This window comes from Halictus rubicundus, chromosome 8 (assembly GCF_050948215.1).
Source record: "Halictus rubicundus isolate RS-2024b chromosome 8, iyHalRubi1_principal, whole genome shotgun sequence".
Taxonomy (NCBI): Eukaryota; Metazoa; Arthropoda; class Insecta; order Hymenoptera; family Halictidae; genus Halictus; species Halictus rubicundus.
In genome coordinates, this window is record NC_135156.1 from 19,329,732 (window position 1) to 19,346,710 (window position 16,979).

At 42.8% G+C, this 16,979-nt stretch overlaps 4 protein-coding genes across 5 annotated transcripts; 2 read left to right on the forward strand and 2 right to left on the reverse strand.

Annotated features, from left to right (window-relative positions):
* Positions 1–299: 299 nt before the first annotated feature.
* Positions 300–5,810, forward strand: LOC143356108 (uncharacterized). Its single transcript, XM_076791528.1, has 9 exons — positions 300–689; positions 1,520–1,816; positions 1,915–2,012; positions 2,132–2,433; positions 2,753–3,026; positions 3,149–3,577; positions 3,647–3,811; positions 3,906–4,385; positions 4,488–5,810. Exons 2-9 carry the CDS (start codon positions 1,525–1,527, stop codon positions 4,641–4,643), a joined length of 2,196 nt encoding a protein of 731 aa, XP_076647643.1. The 5' UTR covers positions 300–689; positions 1,520–1,524; the 3' UTR covers positions 4,644–5,810.
* Positions 5,811–5,835: 25 nt separating this feature from the next.
* LOC143356114 (uncharacterized) lies at positions 5,836–6,187 on the reverse strand. Its single transcript, XM_076791541.1, has 2 exons — positions 6,062–6,187; positions 5,836–5,981 (listed from the first exon to the last, which is right to left on the reverse strand). Exons 1-2 carry the CDS (start codon positions 6,150–6,152, stop codon positions 5,839–5,841), a joined length of 234 nt encoding a protein of 77 aa, XP_076647656.1. The 5' UTR covers positions 6,153–6,187; the 3' UTR covers positions 5,836–5,838.
* A 1,938-nt stretch (positions 6,188–8,125) lies between these two features.
* LOC143356758 (uncharacterized) lies at positions 8,126–15,231 on the forward strand. 2 transcript variants are annotated; one of them, XM_076792697.1, is made up of 4 exons: positions 8,126–8,464; positions 8,737–12,600; positions 12,715–12,928; positions 13,145–15,231. In XM_076792697.1, the coding sequence occupies exons 2-4, from the start codon at positions 8,761–8,763 to the stop codon at positions 13,336–13,338; spliced, it is 4,248 nt and encodes a 1,415-aa protein (XP_076648812.1). In that variant the 5' UTR covers positions 8,126–8,464; positions 8,737–8,760; the 3' UTR covers positions 13,339–15,231. The 2 variants fall into 2 exon arrangements, with proteins under 2 accessions (XP_076648812.1, XP_076648813.1); XM_076792698.1 differs by having other exon boundaries at positions 8,126–8,267.
* Syx18 (syntaxin 18) lies at positions 14,269–16,702 on the reverse strand. The gene has a single exon (XM_076792699.1). It carries the CDS (start codon positions 16,329–16,331, stop codon positions 15,357–15,359), a length of 975 nt encoding a protein of 324 aa, XP_076648814.1. The 5' UTR covers positions 16,332–16,702; the 3' UTR covers positions 14,269–15,356.
* Between the last annotated feature and the right edge of the window lie 277 nt (positions 16,703–16,979).

Here is a 16,979-nt window from a genome sequence, read left to right on the forward strand (position 1 = left end):
TATGAAAAATGGGTTCAACGGAAAGTTTCTGGCTGCGAATCTGCGAATCTGCGAAGCGGTACATATTACATACGACGTTCTATGTTGAACGCCATGTTCGCTATACATTCGAAGAAAGACCGTTTCAAGGGCTTTACCAGTGCTTCGAAGATTAGTTTCTCCGACAAGAGTAGAGGAGAGGAGTAGGAAAATATAGCGGAGAGAAGAGGAGAAAATGTGGTCGCTGCGTTCAATAGAAATGTAAACTACTCGGCGGTCCTTTTATCCTTTCCACGTGGAATCAAACTTTAACATCGTCTTTTATTATTTGGTACGAAACTCTGACTGAACGATCGGGTCAACCAATAATCGGCCGGTTCGCGACGGAATGCGAACCATGCCGCACCGCGCGTCCATAATATTCCGATCGATGTATTTTCTCGCATCCAGCAGGCACACCCCACACACCTTAACTTGTTGCTGCCGAGCCAGCACGTTCAGCATGCGCGTTTCTATCGATCCTTTCGACCGCTATATAAAAGCTTGCCGCATGGTTAGACAGGGAAGACCGAGAAGTCATCCGTTATCCTGTAGAGCTCCGCCGCCGATCCAGACCAGATCGCGTAAAACGCAATAAGACAACAAAAAGAACAACGAACGAACAAACGAACCAGTGCTCGTGTTTCACGCGAATGTGTAATTAGAACCAAGTAAGTCGAACCCTTCCGAGCCATTTCTACATCGATGCTCTTCCCGCACGAGCCGTATCTCTGTTTTATTACATACACAACCGAATAGAATATACATACAACCTGTTTGACAACCTTTTATCATCGTTTCACGCAAGAGAAAAAAGAATAGCGACGACACCTCTATTCGATCGAAATTAATTGCGCCGCGGAAACACGTAATTGCGGAATTGCGATTTCAAGAAAGCCGATGAATGTCGTTCGGCGCGGACCCTGTGTCCCCGTGTCCCCGTGTCCCTATGTTCCTGTATCGCTGTGTCAGTCGACCATCTGTTAGCCAACGGATACTCGAATTCGAACATATGGATCAACAAATCTCATTCCCGGTCTTGATCAAACGATTGCGCTAAATCCAAGGTGAACGATCTATTTGTGATATCCTGTTTCGATATTTTCGATCGCGTCGATCGCTTCGATAGTTTCGAGTTTTGGTCGTTCCATTGCGTCGTTTGCGATATCGAACGTCGAATCACTAGATCATTCAACGGATCGAAACAGAAATTTTATTTAGGACTGTCAATCCAAATTTTTAGTTTATCGATCCGCGAACGCGCGCAAAGCAAAATCCCAGCAAAAACCATGTGTTGGTCTTTTCTTTTTTTGAAATTGGAATTCCTAATCCACTTAAAGCAGATTACACGGGACCGATAACAGATAACACGCGTCCTCGATGTAGCAAATCTACGTCGAGCGTCGCGTTACGTCGCGTTACGTCGGGGACGGCAGGGATGCAGGGTTGAACGAGATCGATCCTTCGAGAATTAATGGGCTGGTTATTGTTTACTCGTCAGGTAGAATGCCACGTCGAGAATGGCTCCTAATCATTTTGATCGCCGGGACGGCGATGGCGGTGGTGTCGGCGACGGCGATAGCGCCCGTGTCCCATCGGACGATGGAGGAGTCGTTGTCGTTGACTGGCGCTCTGAACGCCATTTCCAGGAAACAGAGGTCCTTGGACGCCGCTCCACAAAACTACGACTTCAACTATCGCGGTGCTCACTCAGATCGAGACCGAAAAATCAACAAAGAACGACAAGCTGAAAGGGAAGTCGACGGGGAGAACGAACAGATTGAATTTCTACCAAACGGTGCGGTGTAGTAGACCGAGTTCTACGAGTTGCGTTCGTTTGTAAGAACGTGGCGGGATCGTTAAAAATGTTTAAGCAACGATACGCGTTTCTTGCAGTGATCGGTCAGCTCGAAACGGTAGAGAGTTTCCAAGATCTCAACGACAAGTTGCGGGAGAGAGCGTTGATAGACTATGTGGAGAGCGTTTTACAACAGGTACATCTGTAGAATCGTATCATGTTACCTAACGGATCGTTTCGTTTCGTTTCGATTATTGATTGCGATTGCGTACTATACGCTGCACCGCCGCGTATAATATTCCGTACTCGTTTCAGGAAGAACCGATCACTTCCCAGTTTCGAGAACACAAGAGATACGTTGGTCGCAAGCGAAGCATCAACTCCATCGGCTCCGATCGCATCAACATCGGCAATAAACAGCTAACGAAACTGCTTCTCGAAAAACTGGACGAATCTCCGTATAGCATCGGGGACGGTGACGAGGACGGTGACGAGGGCGGGGATGAAAACGGGGACCAAAACGGAAATGGAGATGGGAACGGGGAAGGATACGCGAATGCCCGTGAAATGCTCTACAACCGATATACGATCAATCGTGGTAGCAACAAAGATTTCGAGTCAGTCGATCCATTGCTTCCTTCTCCGTACACTGTTCTACATACGCACGCATTTATTATATTTCGAATTAGTAATTAATATCTACGGTAGTCCGAGTCCGGTGGCGCTTGACAGCGAGCAACCTGTCCGTCCAGACGGCTAACAATAATAAGCGATAAGCGTTTTGCTCACTGTCCGGCGTTACATACTCGCATGACACATACGTTACATTCTCAAGTTTTCTCGATTCTACTTACTTTCTTTCATAAAGTCATGATGCTTCGAAACTGCTTGCGATGCTGACTGCTTGCAATCTTCAAGGATGGTACATGTTGGTAGGAACGCGGGTCCAATGTCCTGGGGTGAATCGCTGAACAAGGAATCGCTGAGGCGCGGTCAGAATACGCAGCAAGTCGACGACACCGAGATGATCGATCGAGATTTCGATCCGAATTTATTCTACCTTTCGTTGGCAGAACGTCAAACCATGAACGGAGAGTATCCCGTTGGTCGCGACTATAGAACCTACCGAAACGTTGCTAAACGTTATCCTGTCGCCAAGCGGAGTCCTCAACCGCCGTTACCTCTGAAAAAACAGCTCACGGACCCTAAGGTTGTTCAACCCAGATTTCCTCGCGAATACGATCATCGATCTACTAATCATACACATAGTATAAATTTGCAAATAGACAGGGTACAATATTTTAACATGTTGCTACCCGCGTTGCATTCAAGGTCGCTCAAGACTTGGGAGCGTTGTTCGGCACGCAATCATCTACAAGCCACAATCGTACGTACGATCACAGTAATGATCGCGATCGCGATCGCGATCACGGTCACGGTCACGATCACGATCACGATCACGATCACGACCACGACCACGACCACGATCACGATCACGATCACAATCACGATCACGACCACGATCGCAAGCAGCAAAAACACGAGGGTTCCACGGAGGCGCCGAAGGTTAATCTGCCAGTGAAGAGTCAAAAGGATAACCTGGCCAACAACGACAAGTGGAAGCCTATCGATGTCAGAAAGAAGAGCATCGATTGGTCACAGTATTTTGGTATCGATCGGAGGAGAAAGAAGGCTTCTTTTACGCCCGGTCAGGGGACGCCGAACCAAGACGACGAGTGGATCGTGCAACGATATTACGAGGTAATTCGGAAATGAGTACGCGAGTTCGATGTAGCCGACAAACTAACAGGAAACGGCAATGTTCCACAGAATCTGAGAGGAAACGATCGAGAGTACAAGAACGACAATTTCAATCGAAACGACAAATACGATTGGAATCGGATATATTTGTGGCTAAAGAACAAGATCAAGAACTTGATCATCCAAGATGCTTCGAGATACGCGAACTCGAAGGACACAGCTTGTTTGCAGAAGGTGCGCGTTCAACGGATATGTATTCCGATTCATTTTCGATTATTATCAGAATTTATTGTCATCTAACGTTTCGTAACGGTAATATTGTCAACAGACCAGGGAGAATATCGTGCGCCGTATGAAAGCGCTGTACGATTTAAAGAACAGCTTCGCGATTTACTCTTCAGCCAATCAGACTTCCAACTTTCGGGAAAATAGTAATCTTTCGAGTTTGAGGGAGAAACGCAACGACGGCAGCTACGGTAGCTACGGCAGCTACGGCAGTTACGACAGTTACGACAGCTACGGCAGCGACAACGACGATGACGCGGACGACGAAGCCGATGGCAGTCAAACGGCCGAAGGCGAAGGTATTATCTCGACGGATCGGTTTCACCGATCACGAAAATACAAACGCGTGTACTGTCCCTGGGACGGCGACGAGGATGGGGAAGCGGACGCGGCAGTTTGTCCGGTTGGACGAGAGTTGAAAGAGATCCAAGAATGGTGCGGGTTCGTGGTATCCATGCTGGATGGAGAGGACTCGCAAATACTCTATTCGCCGTGCATTATGCTGCAGACGTGTCACACTTGCGTAAGCATCTTTCGTCGTTATCGAAAAAACCGCGCTATCTGAAATAAGCAAGATCGCCTGTATAAGTGTACACCGATTAGTCGCGTAACGTGTTTGTTCAAGTTTCAGACGCAGGATGGCCCGAAGGAGGTGTGTCTGGTAAATAACTTGCTGAAAGCCAAGGAAATCTGCGGCGCGCGTCCGCGAAAAAACCAAAAGATGACTTGCTTCGAAGCAGTCATATTCTTTGCGAGGGTAAAGTATAGTCTCGCCCGATAGTGACCACGAATTGAACAACGCGTAACATGGTGCTGCGATGTCGTATGTCGTATGCGACTGGCACACGTCACACACTGGACATCCTCTATCGACAAACGAACGTGGCTTCCTCGCGAAACTGTGACCTCGAATCTCGAAGAATTTCGTTCGTTTTTTCTAGTCGGCAATCTTCTCTTTTTTTTCTGGTTTCGCTTCGCTTCTTTCCGTTCCATTTCGTTTCGTGTAAACAGTTTCTTTTTTTTTCTTTTTCTTTTTATTAGTTTAGAGACAATTCGACAATACTGCGGTATCGTTGCGATACCGATGAGAAACGATATCTATTCGCAATTACAGTTTCGTCGATATCGAAATGATTCTATTCCGTGAAGACATTGTTTCATGAAATACGGATTACATAAAATGAAAGATAAAGAGATTATTCAAATTGCGAGGTGTGCATCTCGTTCAAACCTCTCGAATCATACGTTTCTCCTTCCATTTTATTTCGTCTCTTTCCGTTTTTCGAATAAATGGAACGGTAAATATGTAGTATGCGACAATAATAATCGACTGATTGCAAAAGATCTTACATGACAGTCCGCGCAGCTTTTATTTAACTTTTTCTCTCTCTCTCTCTCTTTCTCCCTCTCTCCCTCTCTCGAGAAGAGTATGTTATTGTACATGTGATGTATGTACATTCTTATCTGTTTGTCGTACCATCGGACATCCTCTCCGAAGATAAGCGATCAAGAAAATGAAGCCAAGTTCTGATGGGTAATCTCGCAAACTAAAAACAGAAACCAAATTGAATCGAAACGATCTTGACAAACTTGCAACAATCTCCTTGTATTCACGGAATAAAAAATGCATTTTTACGACGATTCGTTGTCCGTCTATGGTAACGTTGATAACGTGTGTAGGTCGTGCGTTTTCGTTCTCTCCATTATCAAGAACGACAGATTCCCAAAACGCAACGCATATATGTATTGTATATCGAGACGGATTGGTGAAGAGTGAAAAGCGAAAGATACATAGCGATATCAACTATAGCATGTATTTCCATTTCGATTGGATAAGGAGAACGTATATGTGTATATTATTGTCTGTTCTTAGGTTACAAAACTGTGGATACAGTCTATGTCGGAACTGTATTCGAGCATAATACAAATATATTTCAACATAAGTGTCGATATTTCGTTTGATTTATCGAGTTCGATCATGATCGATCGTTCATCGTTCGTTGATTGTTCGCGTACGTATTCATCTCTCGCGCGATCAGTTGCCCCAGTGATTCCACGATCTCGAGTGTCGACGGAGTGTACAGTTTAAAAATGTCCAACTGCAATTCTGCACATTCGACTGAAAAGAAACAAGGCGAATGTTACTCAAATATTTCCTTTCACTGTGAAACAACGGAAAGATTGCTCGCATCGTGTAACCTCTTTGTTTCGAAACCGCTTCCAGTTTCTTTCTCAACTCCACGTTTAACGTTTTTATTTCTATAACGATATCTTTGTCACGATCGGTCATCGTTCTTCTACCTCGAGATACAACACAGTTAGGGTTAAGCACCTATCTCGACGACGCTACGCGCGCGACGCTTCGTTTCTACATACATACCTAGTTGTAAAGTTGAAATTTCTTCTCCGCTTATCCGCTTCGAATTCCCGCCACAGTTCGAATCGTAGCGAATCGAGCAAGCTAATAGTCGCTTGAGGCGCCACCAGAGGCAAAAGATATTCGAATAGAACTACTACTATTTTAACAAGAGACTCCAAAATTACAAAATCTCCACGGAAAAAACATGTAACGAATGTCGGCCTGCCGCTCTTGCTTCAAGACACAATGTCAATTTCGACAAGAATCATTTGCTTCTCTGACATTGGACGGTTGTTTCGCGCATGCGCGTCCAGAAGCAGTAACGTATCTATATCGAGGAGAAAGTAATGGGGCACTATTATTGGCGGGAAAGTACCGGAAGTGTCAAAGACGAGACGACGAGACAACGAACATGATACGAATTTTTGGTAAATTTTTATGAATTTTTCAGTGGCATACATGTGTTATAAATTCCTTTTTGCAAAATCAAATCATAACAAATTTTGCGAAATTATGCGGGGTCACCAAGGTAAGTACTCCATTTTAGCCAAACTTCTTACTCTACCACAGCCTATTCTAGAGTAGGCTGTGACCTTACCGATGCTAAAATTGTCGCGCATGCGCGAAAAAACCCGTCCATTATTCTACTATAAGTACCATCGCTGGGTTCGAGTGTCTTAGACCAGGCTTCGGAATTAATAGCAATCCTCGAGGCAGTTTCGGGGGCTACGCCCCCTCGACCCGGCCGCGCGTCTCGCTCCCCGTGGCGGTCCAAGTTCTCGAGCCACCTCAGGCCCGTACCGTATCAACTACATACGTGTAGCGCATTAGGGCGACTCTCGTATCAATAGATTTTCATGATCGCATGATAATTTTCAGTCTCCATAATTTCAAGTCTTCTTCCTCGCCAAGCAGCTCGCTAAACGTACGCGAAAATCTAGTTTACCCAAGTGTCGGTAAAATTTGAACAGTATAATTGAAACTATGTTCCAAATTTATTTTCTCGTAATTATCATGCGACGTAGTGAAATAGACCTACACGGGATACGTCTGACAAAAAGCAAAACAAAAAAAACGCATCGTTAATAAAATACCTCATGGGTGATGTGAAAATCTATTGGCTCGAGAACTTGGCTAAGGTGACTCGAGAACTTGGACCGTCCCGGGGAGCGAGATGCGCGGCCGAGTCAAGGGGGCGTAGCCCTCGGAACTGCCACGAAGATTGCTATTAATTCCGAAGCCTGTCTCAGACCATGTATGGTCTATGGTTCGAGTATTTGTACGGCGCCGTTCTACATACTGACAAAACGTTCAAACTGCCAACCAAACACTACCGACGAACACGATCATAGTGTGATTTTTCAGAGGACAGGAAAACTCTGAAGCTGTTGCTGCTGTTACGTCTATTCTTATTTATATCTCGTCCGTGGTGTGGCCACGTTTTTGCATGACACCTTAATAAAAGGAAAAGGAAGGAAAAAATAGAATCCCTAAAAATGGTCAAGTTTGATCATTTGTTATATGCATTATCGGTTCCGCAAGATTTAAGAATGGAAAAGAACGCGAGGATTCGCTTCAATCTTATTTTGAAATGTATCAAATACGTCGTGCATCGCTCTGCGGTGTATTTAGATACAGTATGCATCAAAATGTTTTTATTTGATTGCCAGTTGGAATGTTGGAGTGAGGGGAAGAAACTCCATAAGTCGGTACATAAGTCGCCTCGCAATGACAATACGCAATACGCAATACGCATTAAGCAATAAGCAACAAGCAACAAGCAACGAGTAACGATAAACGAGCAATAAGAAACTATATAGCAACCGAATGTCGATTCTCAAGACGATCCGCGATTGGTTGACATTAGGAACTAAGTTTGCGCGCAGAAAGTTCGGCAATCTAGAATTACATAATCTATGATTACGGGAAAGTAGCGATGGCGTTTTATGGCCTGTGTTCTTTTCCGAGTAAAAAGTGGCGTTCTCGTTGGATTTTCTATGGGAGATCGGTTCATTAACGCGAACCCTGCGATCAGTACCGAGAAAGGTAGCACGACCAAGATCGATTCGCGGAAAAAGGTGAAAAGGGAAAGACGAAACGGTTGCGAGTACAAGAAATATATGAGCTCCCGCTCTCGACGGCCGGCGAACGAATTGGTCCCCGGCGGCAAATCTAATAGAAAGATAAACTGGCGAAAATAATTCGATCGAGAAACCAGCTTGCCCTGTATGTGATCGATTTTGGTAGGTTTTAATCTTCCGGATACGTGATTTTCACTAAATTGTCACGATCACATGACGTTCCCGCCGTAACCTTCCACACTCGTTGTAAACACTGCATCTTTATATAGGGTGTCCTTGAATTTCGGTACCAATTATCGACAAACTTTAACGCAAGCTGTTTCAAATTAGTTTTTTCCCACCTACCGCTTTTTTCTACCGAGAGTATTTGAATTTGGAAGAATCACGAAAAATCTTGCATCGACAGATTTTCACTTAAACATTTTTATTTTTAGCGTTTCATTGAGAAACTCGTAACAATGTCGGAATCAGAGAAGAAAGAGAACTGTATGATAGAAAGTAATAATATCGATTCGGGGAATTCGGAGCAACGCAATAGGATGGAAAACAGCGAAGTCAGTTTGAACGAAAGTCAAGACTTTCATCTGGTCGATTTCGAAGACGATGCTTCTTCGGATAAGGAAGAAAAGCCTAGAGAAGAAACGTGTTACGCTTTAACCGGTAGCGTAGACGGTTCAACGGAAGCATCTATGGAACATAAGTTGACCAACTCCGACGAAGATAAAACCTCGGAGAAGAAAGATGCGGGAAACGTACACTCGCTCGAGATAACAAAGGAGGAGAAAACAAGGAACGACAATAATATCTTACGCGACAAAGAGAAACTCGTCGTCGACGAAGACAGGGACCAGGAAGAGGAGGAAGAGGAGGAGATTATACAGTGTACGCCACCGGACGATTATTCTCCGTCAAAAAAACAGATTTATAGCGGTACAGGAACGACCAGTCTCAAACGGAAAGCAGGCTCCTTCGACGAACCACCCAACAAAATTTTAAGAACTTTTTCGAACGAGGACGCATCGATGCGTCAGGAAAAAGGAACGCGCGATGAGGAGGAAGAAGAGGAGGAGGAGGAGGAGGGGAGTCGGTTTATAAAGACCGACGATACTCAACAAGACTTTTCGAAAAATTGCGTCGACACTAGTTTGATAATCGCGGAAACTCAAGATATTCCTGAAGACGACGTTTCGGAAAGTACGATAGGTGTAGCCATTAATGACGAAGAGCCGACCAAGGATTCTACGACTTTATCGGAGTCGCAGGTAAAAGAAGTAGATAAAACTGATAACTTTAACGACGTACGGGTGTCGAACGAACTTTGTACGAACAAAGAAATCGAACAAGTAGAAAAAGTAGAAAAGGTAGAAAAAGCAGAAAAAGTTTACGACGAGAACGAAACGAACAAGTCGGACCTGAGAAAAGACAGTATATCGTCTACCAAGGCAATTACGATGGAAAAAGTAACGTTAGACGAGAATACTAGAGACACGATGGATTCAAACCCAATGCAGCCCAAGGATTTAGATGGTTATGCAGAAAGTACGAAACTAGATAAGACGGTAGAGAAAACAGAGGACAAAGGATATCGCGGCGAGCCGACAAAACACGTTGGTCCCATTGAGAAGACCAACGAAACCGAAGAAACATCGGATTCCAACAAATCAACGAACGAATCTTGTTCGAACTCAATCTCGAGTAATGCGATCAAATCCAGGATGAGCGTAGAACTGATATACGATAGGACCGCGGTTCAAAAGATTAAAACGAAGCCTAAGGAATTGGTAGAGATCGACGAGGACGGAGAGAAAATAGTACTAGATTCTTCGCAAGAAGACTCTGACTCGAAAACAGATAGCAAGAACGCTCTGGACGACACAAATGCTGAAACGATATATAAAAGTTGCTACGACACCAAAACCAGTAGCGAATTCAGTTACAAGTCGGTAGGAACAGGCAAAGAGTCGTCGCTAGATTCGATCAAGTCTAGCAGCAAACTCGTTAACGGAAGCAGCGAGTCGAAAAGATGCGACACGGACAGTACAGCGAGTTTTCAATCGGACACTTTCAACGACGTACCAGTCGTACTCGTAACAGACAAATCGGACAACAACATCTCCGTGTCTGTGCCGAGCGCGAATAAACAAAATAAAACAATCGCTTCTTTAAAAGACTCGGATCACGGGGATCTCTTACTGAGCGTAAGCGACAACGAACCCGATGTTTTTCTAATGGACGAGAAAAGCAAATCAAACTCGACTCACAGTAGTTCGATGACGAAGGCTTTACAAGTGGAGAAAGAAATAGGTATATACGTTCGAATGAAGTGTTTGTTGCAAGTCGACGAAGGCACAAAGGAGTTTCTGAGCAAAGAGATCACCGGTGTACAGTGCGAACCTGTCGCCGAGCCTACTACCTTGATACGGCCGAAAAATAACGACACCTCCGCTTCTTTGGCAGACATTTCTGGTAACGATAACAAGGATGCGTCCCCGGGATCTATAAACAGCAATCCGCAAATGTATCCGTTGAATCCTTCGAGACTCTCGTTCGCATCAACCATCAGTTCTTTGAGTTCGGTGTCGAGCGCCGCGTCGTTGGCGGCGAAGCTCGCGGCACGAGACAGCACGCACTTCTCTTTGCCAAGAGCACCCGCGAAACATGCGAAAAAACATATCCCCGACATGCATCCGTTCAACGACAAGCAAACCGTGGACGAGGCGTACGAGCGTCTCGGCAAAGAGTGGCAAAACAGTCGTCTCCTTACGACCAGCGTTTTGAATTTCCTAAACTCGGAACTTCTCGCCGGTCTTGACACCTACAACGTCAGCAACGAAAGGCTGGACGATCAGCTGCAGAAGATTCGATCCTCGACCCCGGAAATCCAGCAGGAGGTGGCCGAACCGCAAACGCCGAGAACCTCGAAGAAGGGCAAAACGGTGAAGAGGCCACGGAGCAAGAACGTCAAGTTGGACAGTCATCAGTCGAACGGATTAAACAAAACTTCCAACCCCGCGGAGCCCGTCGACACTCCGAACAAGAAGAAAACGAAAATAGAACAGACGGAGCAGTCCGCCCCTCGAGAGGGTACCGTACCCTCGAGTGCCGCAGACGCTTCTTCCTCGAAACCTTCTTCGTTCTCGCAGACGATAGCCGACGATCTTCTGATCAGGAAGACCGTGTTCGCCAAATGGTCCGACAATAATTATTATCCTGGCACGGTTATCGATAAAGTCAAGACAAAGTATAAAGTGAACTTTTACGATGGAAAGAATAAAGTGCTTATCGAGGACTTTATCATAACGATACCAAAAGTTTTGAGAGAAGGTTTGTCCGTCTATGCGACCACTGGGAACGACGACTATGGATCTTGCGGTATAATCGTAGACGTGCACACTGTAAATAACGACGTGTATTACACTGTGGAAACGGACGAAGGAGAGAAGCTAAAAGTTCAAGTGAAGGACATCTTTTTGTCCTCCGATCAAGCTCAAGTGTTGAAGGAAGAGCTAAACTCGGATTCGAAGAATCTTTTACTTACGCCGAAGCATTTGGGTCAGGTATCGTTGGACAATATGGTTGACGGTAAAAGGCGTTCGAGGAGAATCGGGACTCCGGTTTTCTCAACGCCCAAGTCGAAGGCAACGTCGCACTCTCAACACACTCCGGCAACAACAACAGCGAAAAACATGGCAGAACCGTCTTTGCCGTCTGTGTCGGGTCTGGCGTCCACCGTGACCAAGGATAAGAAACCGGTCTCGGAGAGCGACGGTGTTTCCAGCGACTCGAACGCGTCGGTCAAAGACGAGATCTCCTCTATAGGTGTACAGCCGGAGATCATCGGAACTCCCCACGAACAGATCGTGAAAGGACCGCAAAGTCGCATCAAAAGCAAGCCACGGAGTAAAAAGAAAGTCGACGATGAACAGACTATCGCTACTTTCGGCCCGATACCGAGCAAAGATTCGAATCTGTTCGAAGGCATGTCCTTCATTTTAACCTGCGCGCCCTTGGAAACCCTCGATCGATATCAATCCGACATCAAAGATTGCAGTTCGGATCCAGGAACGGAAAACGAAGAGGAATGGTCGAAGAAGCCGTTCGTCAGAGACAGATTGATCGCACAGATATCAGCCGGTAACGGGAAAGTTTATACCGACTTTAACGATATTCCAGAAAACGAATACAAAAGTACAAAACTAATAACAAACGTGCCAAACACCACCGCGAAGACTCTGTTGTGTCTTTCGGTCGGTATACCCGCCTATAATCACAATTGGATCATAAGATGTTGTCAAGAGGCAAGTAAATACATACTTTCCGAGATATCGACGCTCCCACAATACATTCAATTTCACCCGTGACCAACATACTTTATCACTACATATACTTATATGGTACATCTTCTTTGATAGGGAAAAATCGTAAATCCAGCCGAGGATGAATTGCCCGCAGGATGGAGTTTGGATAAGAAATCCTACGTCGAAATGTTTCAAAGGCCCGGCAATAAACCGTTGACGGAAGTAGTCGTCATTATTCCAAACACAGAGTTTCAAAAATTGTTTGTCACATTTTGGCGGAAAGTTTGCGAGAACGCGGGTGCTGTTGTTTTATTAGCGGATAAACCAGGTATGAAACTCACACTTTGCCCTTCTCTTCGTTCAAGATCTCACGATATTCAACTACATTATGCTATGCTATGCTATGCTATGCTATGCTACACTATACTACACTATACTACGTGTACCGCATCGCATTATATTATATTACATACGACAAATATCGGATACTAAGTAGTTGCCGCGCAACAAGAAGAATACCGAGTAACGATACCAATCATTTCAGATACAATGGAAGGCTTCGCGGATGGAACAGTAGTTCTTACAAACAGATCGTGTCCGTCGTGGGTGATTGGAAAAGCCAGCGAACTACAAATTCCATTGCTTTCCACAACATGGCTCGTTCAATGTCTAATAGAGGGGAAATTCTGTCGATACGATTCGCAACGTCGTTACAAATACAATTACACACAGAACTAGGTACATTTAGCTGTCGAAAATATACTTTTTAGTTCAAAGAGCGGAGGAGAACAAATCCGTCTTTGCATATTATTATATTATATATATATATATATATACACATTATCAAATCTTTACTTTCATCGTATTACTCAGAATTATTTGTTTAAGCACTTATCGATTACAAAGTAACTGGTACTTTACTTTGAGTATTGCTACTTCGCTTTCATACTTGCCCATAATATTGGAAATCCATTCTTTTCGTGCATGACCATTCATTAAGAATCAACTTTTCTTGTTTTCTTTCTTTTCTTTTCTTTTCTTCTTTTGTTCTTTTTTTCTTTCTTTAACAGTCTAGTATGTTTTAACTAACGAAACCTGTGTAAAGTTAATATTTATGACTGAAATATCAAAGCATATTTTATATGGTAATATTGTGTACTATACATACATACGAGTATATGGATATCCAGATTTACAAAGGTTTCTCTTACTATGACTCGATATGCAGAAGCCAACAATGTCGCTTATCATACGATAGAGTTATAGGCGTTAGAATTTTGTAACATTTTGTATAAATCGGATTCGAAATCGGGAATCGAAAATCATTTTTATAAGAAACTAATTGTAATTTTAGAAAAGAGAAGGTCTCATGATTCGTAATCGTCGTTTATCTCTGTGTCAATTCATTGTTATTGTCTTTTCAATTGTAGGTATAGATACGTTTCTACGAATATTTCCGTTTCCACGCTATTAGCGGGATCGTATACCTACGATTACATTGTAGAGTCAACGAGTTTCGTTTTAGCAACTATATCCTTGTACGAAGGAACTTGAATGTTAACAGGGCAATAATTTCTCTTATTTACATTAATCATGTAAATAACACGGTACACCTTGTGTTTTCCCTCTTTCTTTCTTTCTTTCTTTCTTTCTTTCTTTTTTTCATGCTTCATGTTTCATGTTTCATGTAGAACATTCGTACCGTTCGAATAATACATTTACTTGTTCGACAATTGTTACATTCTAATGGCAAATATCCGATGAGATAAGCCAAGCCTATAACTGTAATAGAACCGGTGTTTGCATCGAAACAAAATCGTACAGAACATACAAATGTCCTCTACATATTCCGAATACAAATCCGTAGCCGACCGTGACGGATACTAAGCGAGATCTTTTCGATTCATATGGTAATTGAAACGTACGATCGTTTAGTCGACAGTTTTGCTATTCTTTAATCAAACGACTACATAGAAGAATACACAGATCTCTATAATATCAAATTTGATAGCGAGTGGCACACATCCTGTAAATATTTTTTTACTTGAAATTCTACGAGCAGGTTATTCAATCTACTCGCATTACATTCAATATGTATGCTGAATATATATCCCATTTAAAAAAGAAATTCCTGTAACTATGGTATATTATACATATACATGTACATATGTATCCCTTAGCACTCCGGTGGCTCCACTACAGAGACATTTAACAAAATTGCAGTTTACAAAATTCCAGAGTACAAAGGTATATATATGTATATATGTTATAGAGAAGCACAGTGGGTATATGTTCAGTGAAAATGAGACACAAATATCAAGTAAGATGCCTATACATAGAAACCCTTAAATACCGAGTTAAAATAGGATTAATATCTTTTTTAAATCGAACAAGATACCGTAGAATGTATCTTGAAAACATTAACGATATTCTTCCGTGATTTGTTTACAATAGGTTTTCCTGTTAAACCAAATATGTACCGATGAAACGACAAAAGTGTTTGCAACACGTGCGAATGTGTGTATATAAGTAAATACATATATACATATATATTGAAAATTTTATTACGTAAGATGTAGCAATTATGTAAAATGTTTTGGGGATAAAATACAGTGACATATTTTGGCAAAACCTTGATTTCCTGTCGTCTCAAAGTTAAGAAGGATTGTAAGCGTATCAACATCTGAAATAATGTACAGCATTCTTTGAGTGTATGTACAAACACTTTAATAAAATTACTGAAACACTTGTTCATTTTATGGGTTGTACCAGTCAAGAAATAATAGAGAAAATGACATAACTAGAAGAAAGAACAGAATCCACACTCGAAGTCCCGCGTTCCGTTGAATAGCTTGTCTGATCTGTTCGTTGGCTTCTCTGACATTTTCTGTAGATCCGACGACCGTCGTCATCAATCGGTCCAAATCTTTGTCTTGATCCAACACTTTTTCCGTAAATATTTCTTGAAGTTCGGCGATGTGTACTACTTTACTTTCTATTTGCTTCACTTCTTCGGTTATCGTATTCAGTTCGTTGTACAGCTGCTCGTTTTCGGCCTCGAATACTTGAATATCTTCGGGCGACAACTCCTCTTCGTACATTAAAGAATTAACATCTCCGTTTATCTCTTGAATCTTCAGAGGACTAGAATCGTTGGAATCGAGTTTACCTTCTTTCTCTTCTAACTTTTCATTAGTGTTCAAACTCGATCGTTTCCGTTCGAATTCCAACTGTTTCACGGGCCTCGTTTCTAATTCTAATTTAGCAATTTTCCTTATTTCCATTGTCCTCTTGACGCGTATCGCTTTTTGCTCCGAATAAATCTTACACACGTTCTTCAGGTAATCCTCGATCAAGAGCAACATTATTTCTCTGTGCTCTAAATTCTGAGGGGATACTACAGAGTCTGCTACTTCTCTTTTTAATTCTTTGATTAGCTGCGAACACTTGGTCATTATTTTTTGTGCTCCGATATCTATTTTGTCCCTATCCGCGTCGGACATACTTGGCAAATAAGACAAATAGTTTGAGAAATTCAGATACGCTTTACGATTTTCTAACAAAAATTGACGCAACTTTGAAATTTGCACAACAACCGTATGAGCTTTCACGAAGAAAATACTTTTACTCCTCGTTTTCTTTGCGTTCAGAATATTAGTTACAATTTCTGAATCGTTATTACGAAGACTCACCGTCTTCACGCTGGCTTTAAACAACAGACTTACATCCATTATTACTTACTTAGTTAACCGTTTCTATTTAATTGTAGTTCGTCAATAACAAACATTCACTTTACGATACCAGCTGTTTTCACTCTCGCAGTACAACAATGTTTATCCACCGTGTAGCCACCAAGTTGTATTTTTTACGTGATATTTACGATATGCTTAACCTAAAAATGGATGGATCAACATTTACACTTTATACAGTGATCGAGGAAAAATATTGCGAACAATCTTATAATCGTAGCCCAGGCCCAGCAGCATCACTGCGATCAATAGTAATGTTAATCGTGTTCTCGATCATCTCTTTTTTTGTTTGTTGTCAAATACTGAATTCGAAGCTCGGGAAACGTGTACACGTATGTAGACACGTATAACGTATATATGTAGACAATAAAGCCCAGTTTGCAACGAGACAGGTATTTGTTTGGTATCGGTATCGGTATCGGTATCGGTATCGGTATTGGTATCACACGACCTTAACCGATTAACCGTAGCAGAGAGGACATATGAGCAATGCGAGTATGAGAATGCTCACACCTCTATGTAGGGTTTCGTTTCGGTGTCTTTGGTGTTTTCAACAGAGGGGAAAAAGTTACCCTCTCTATCTTTCTCTGCCAGTACCGGATGCGGAATATGCACGACATGGAGAATAGT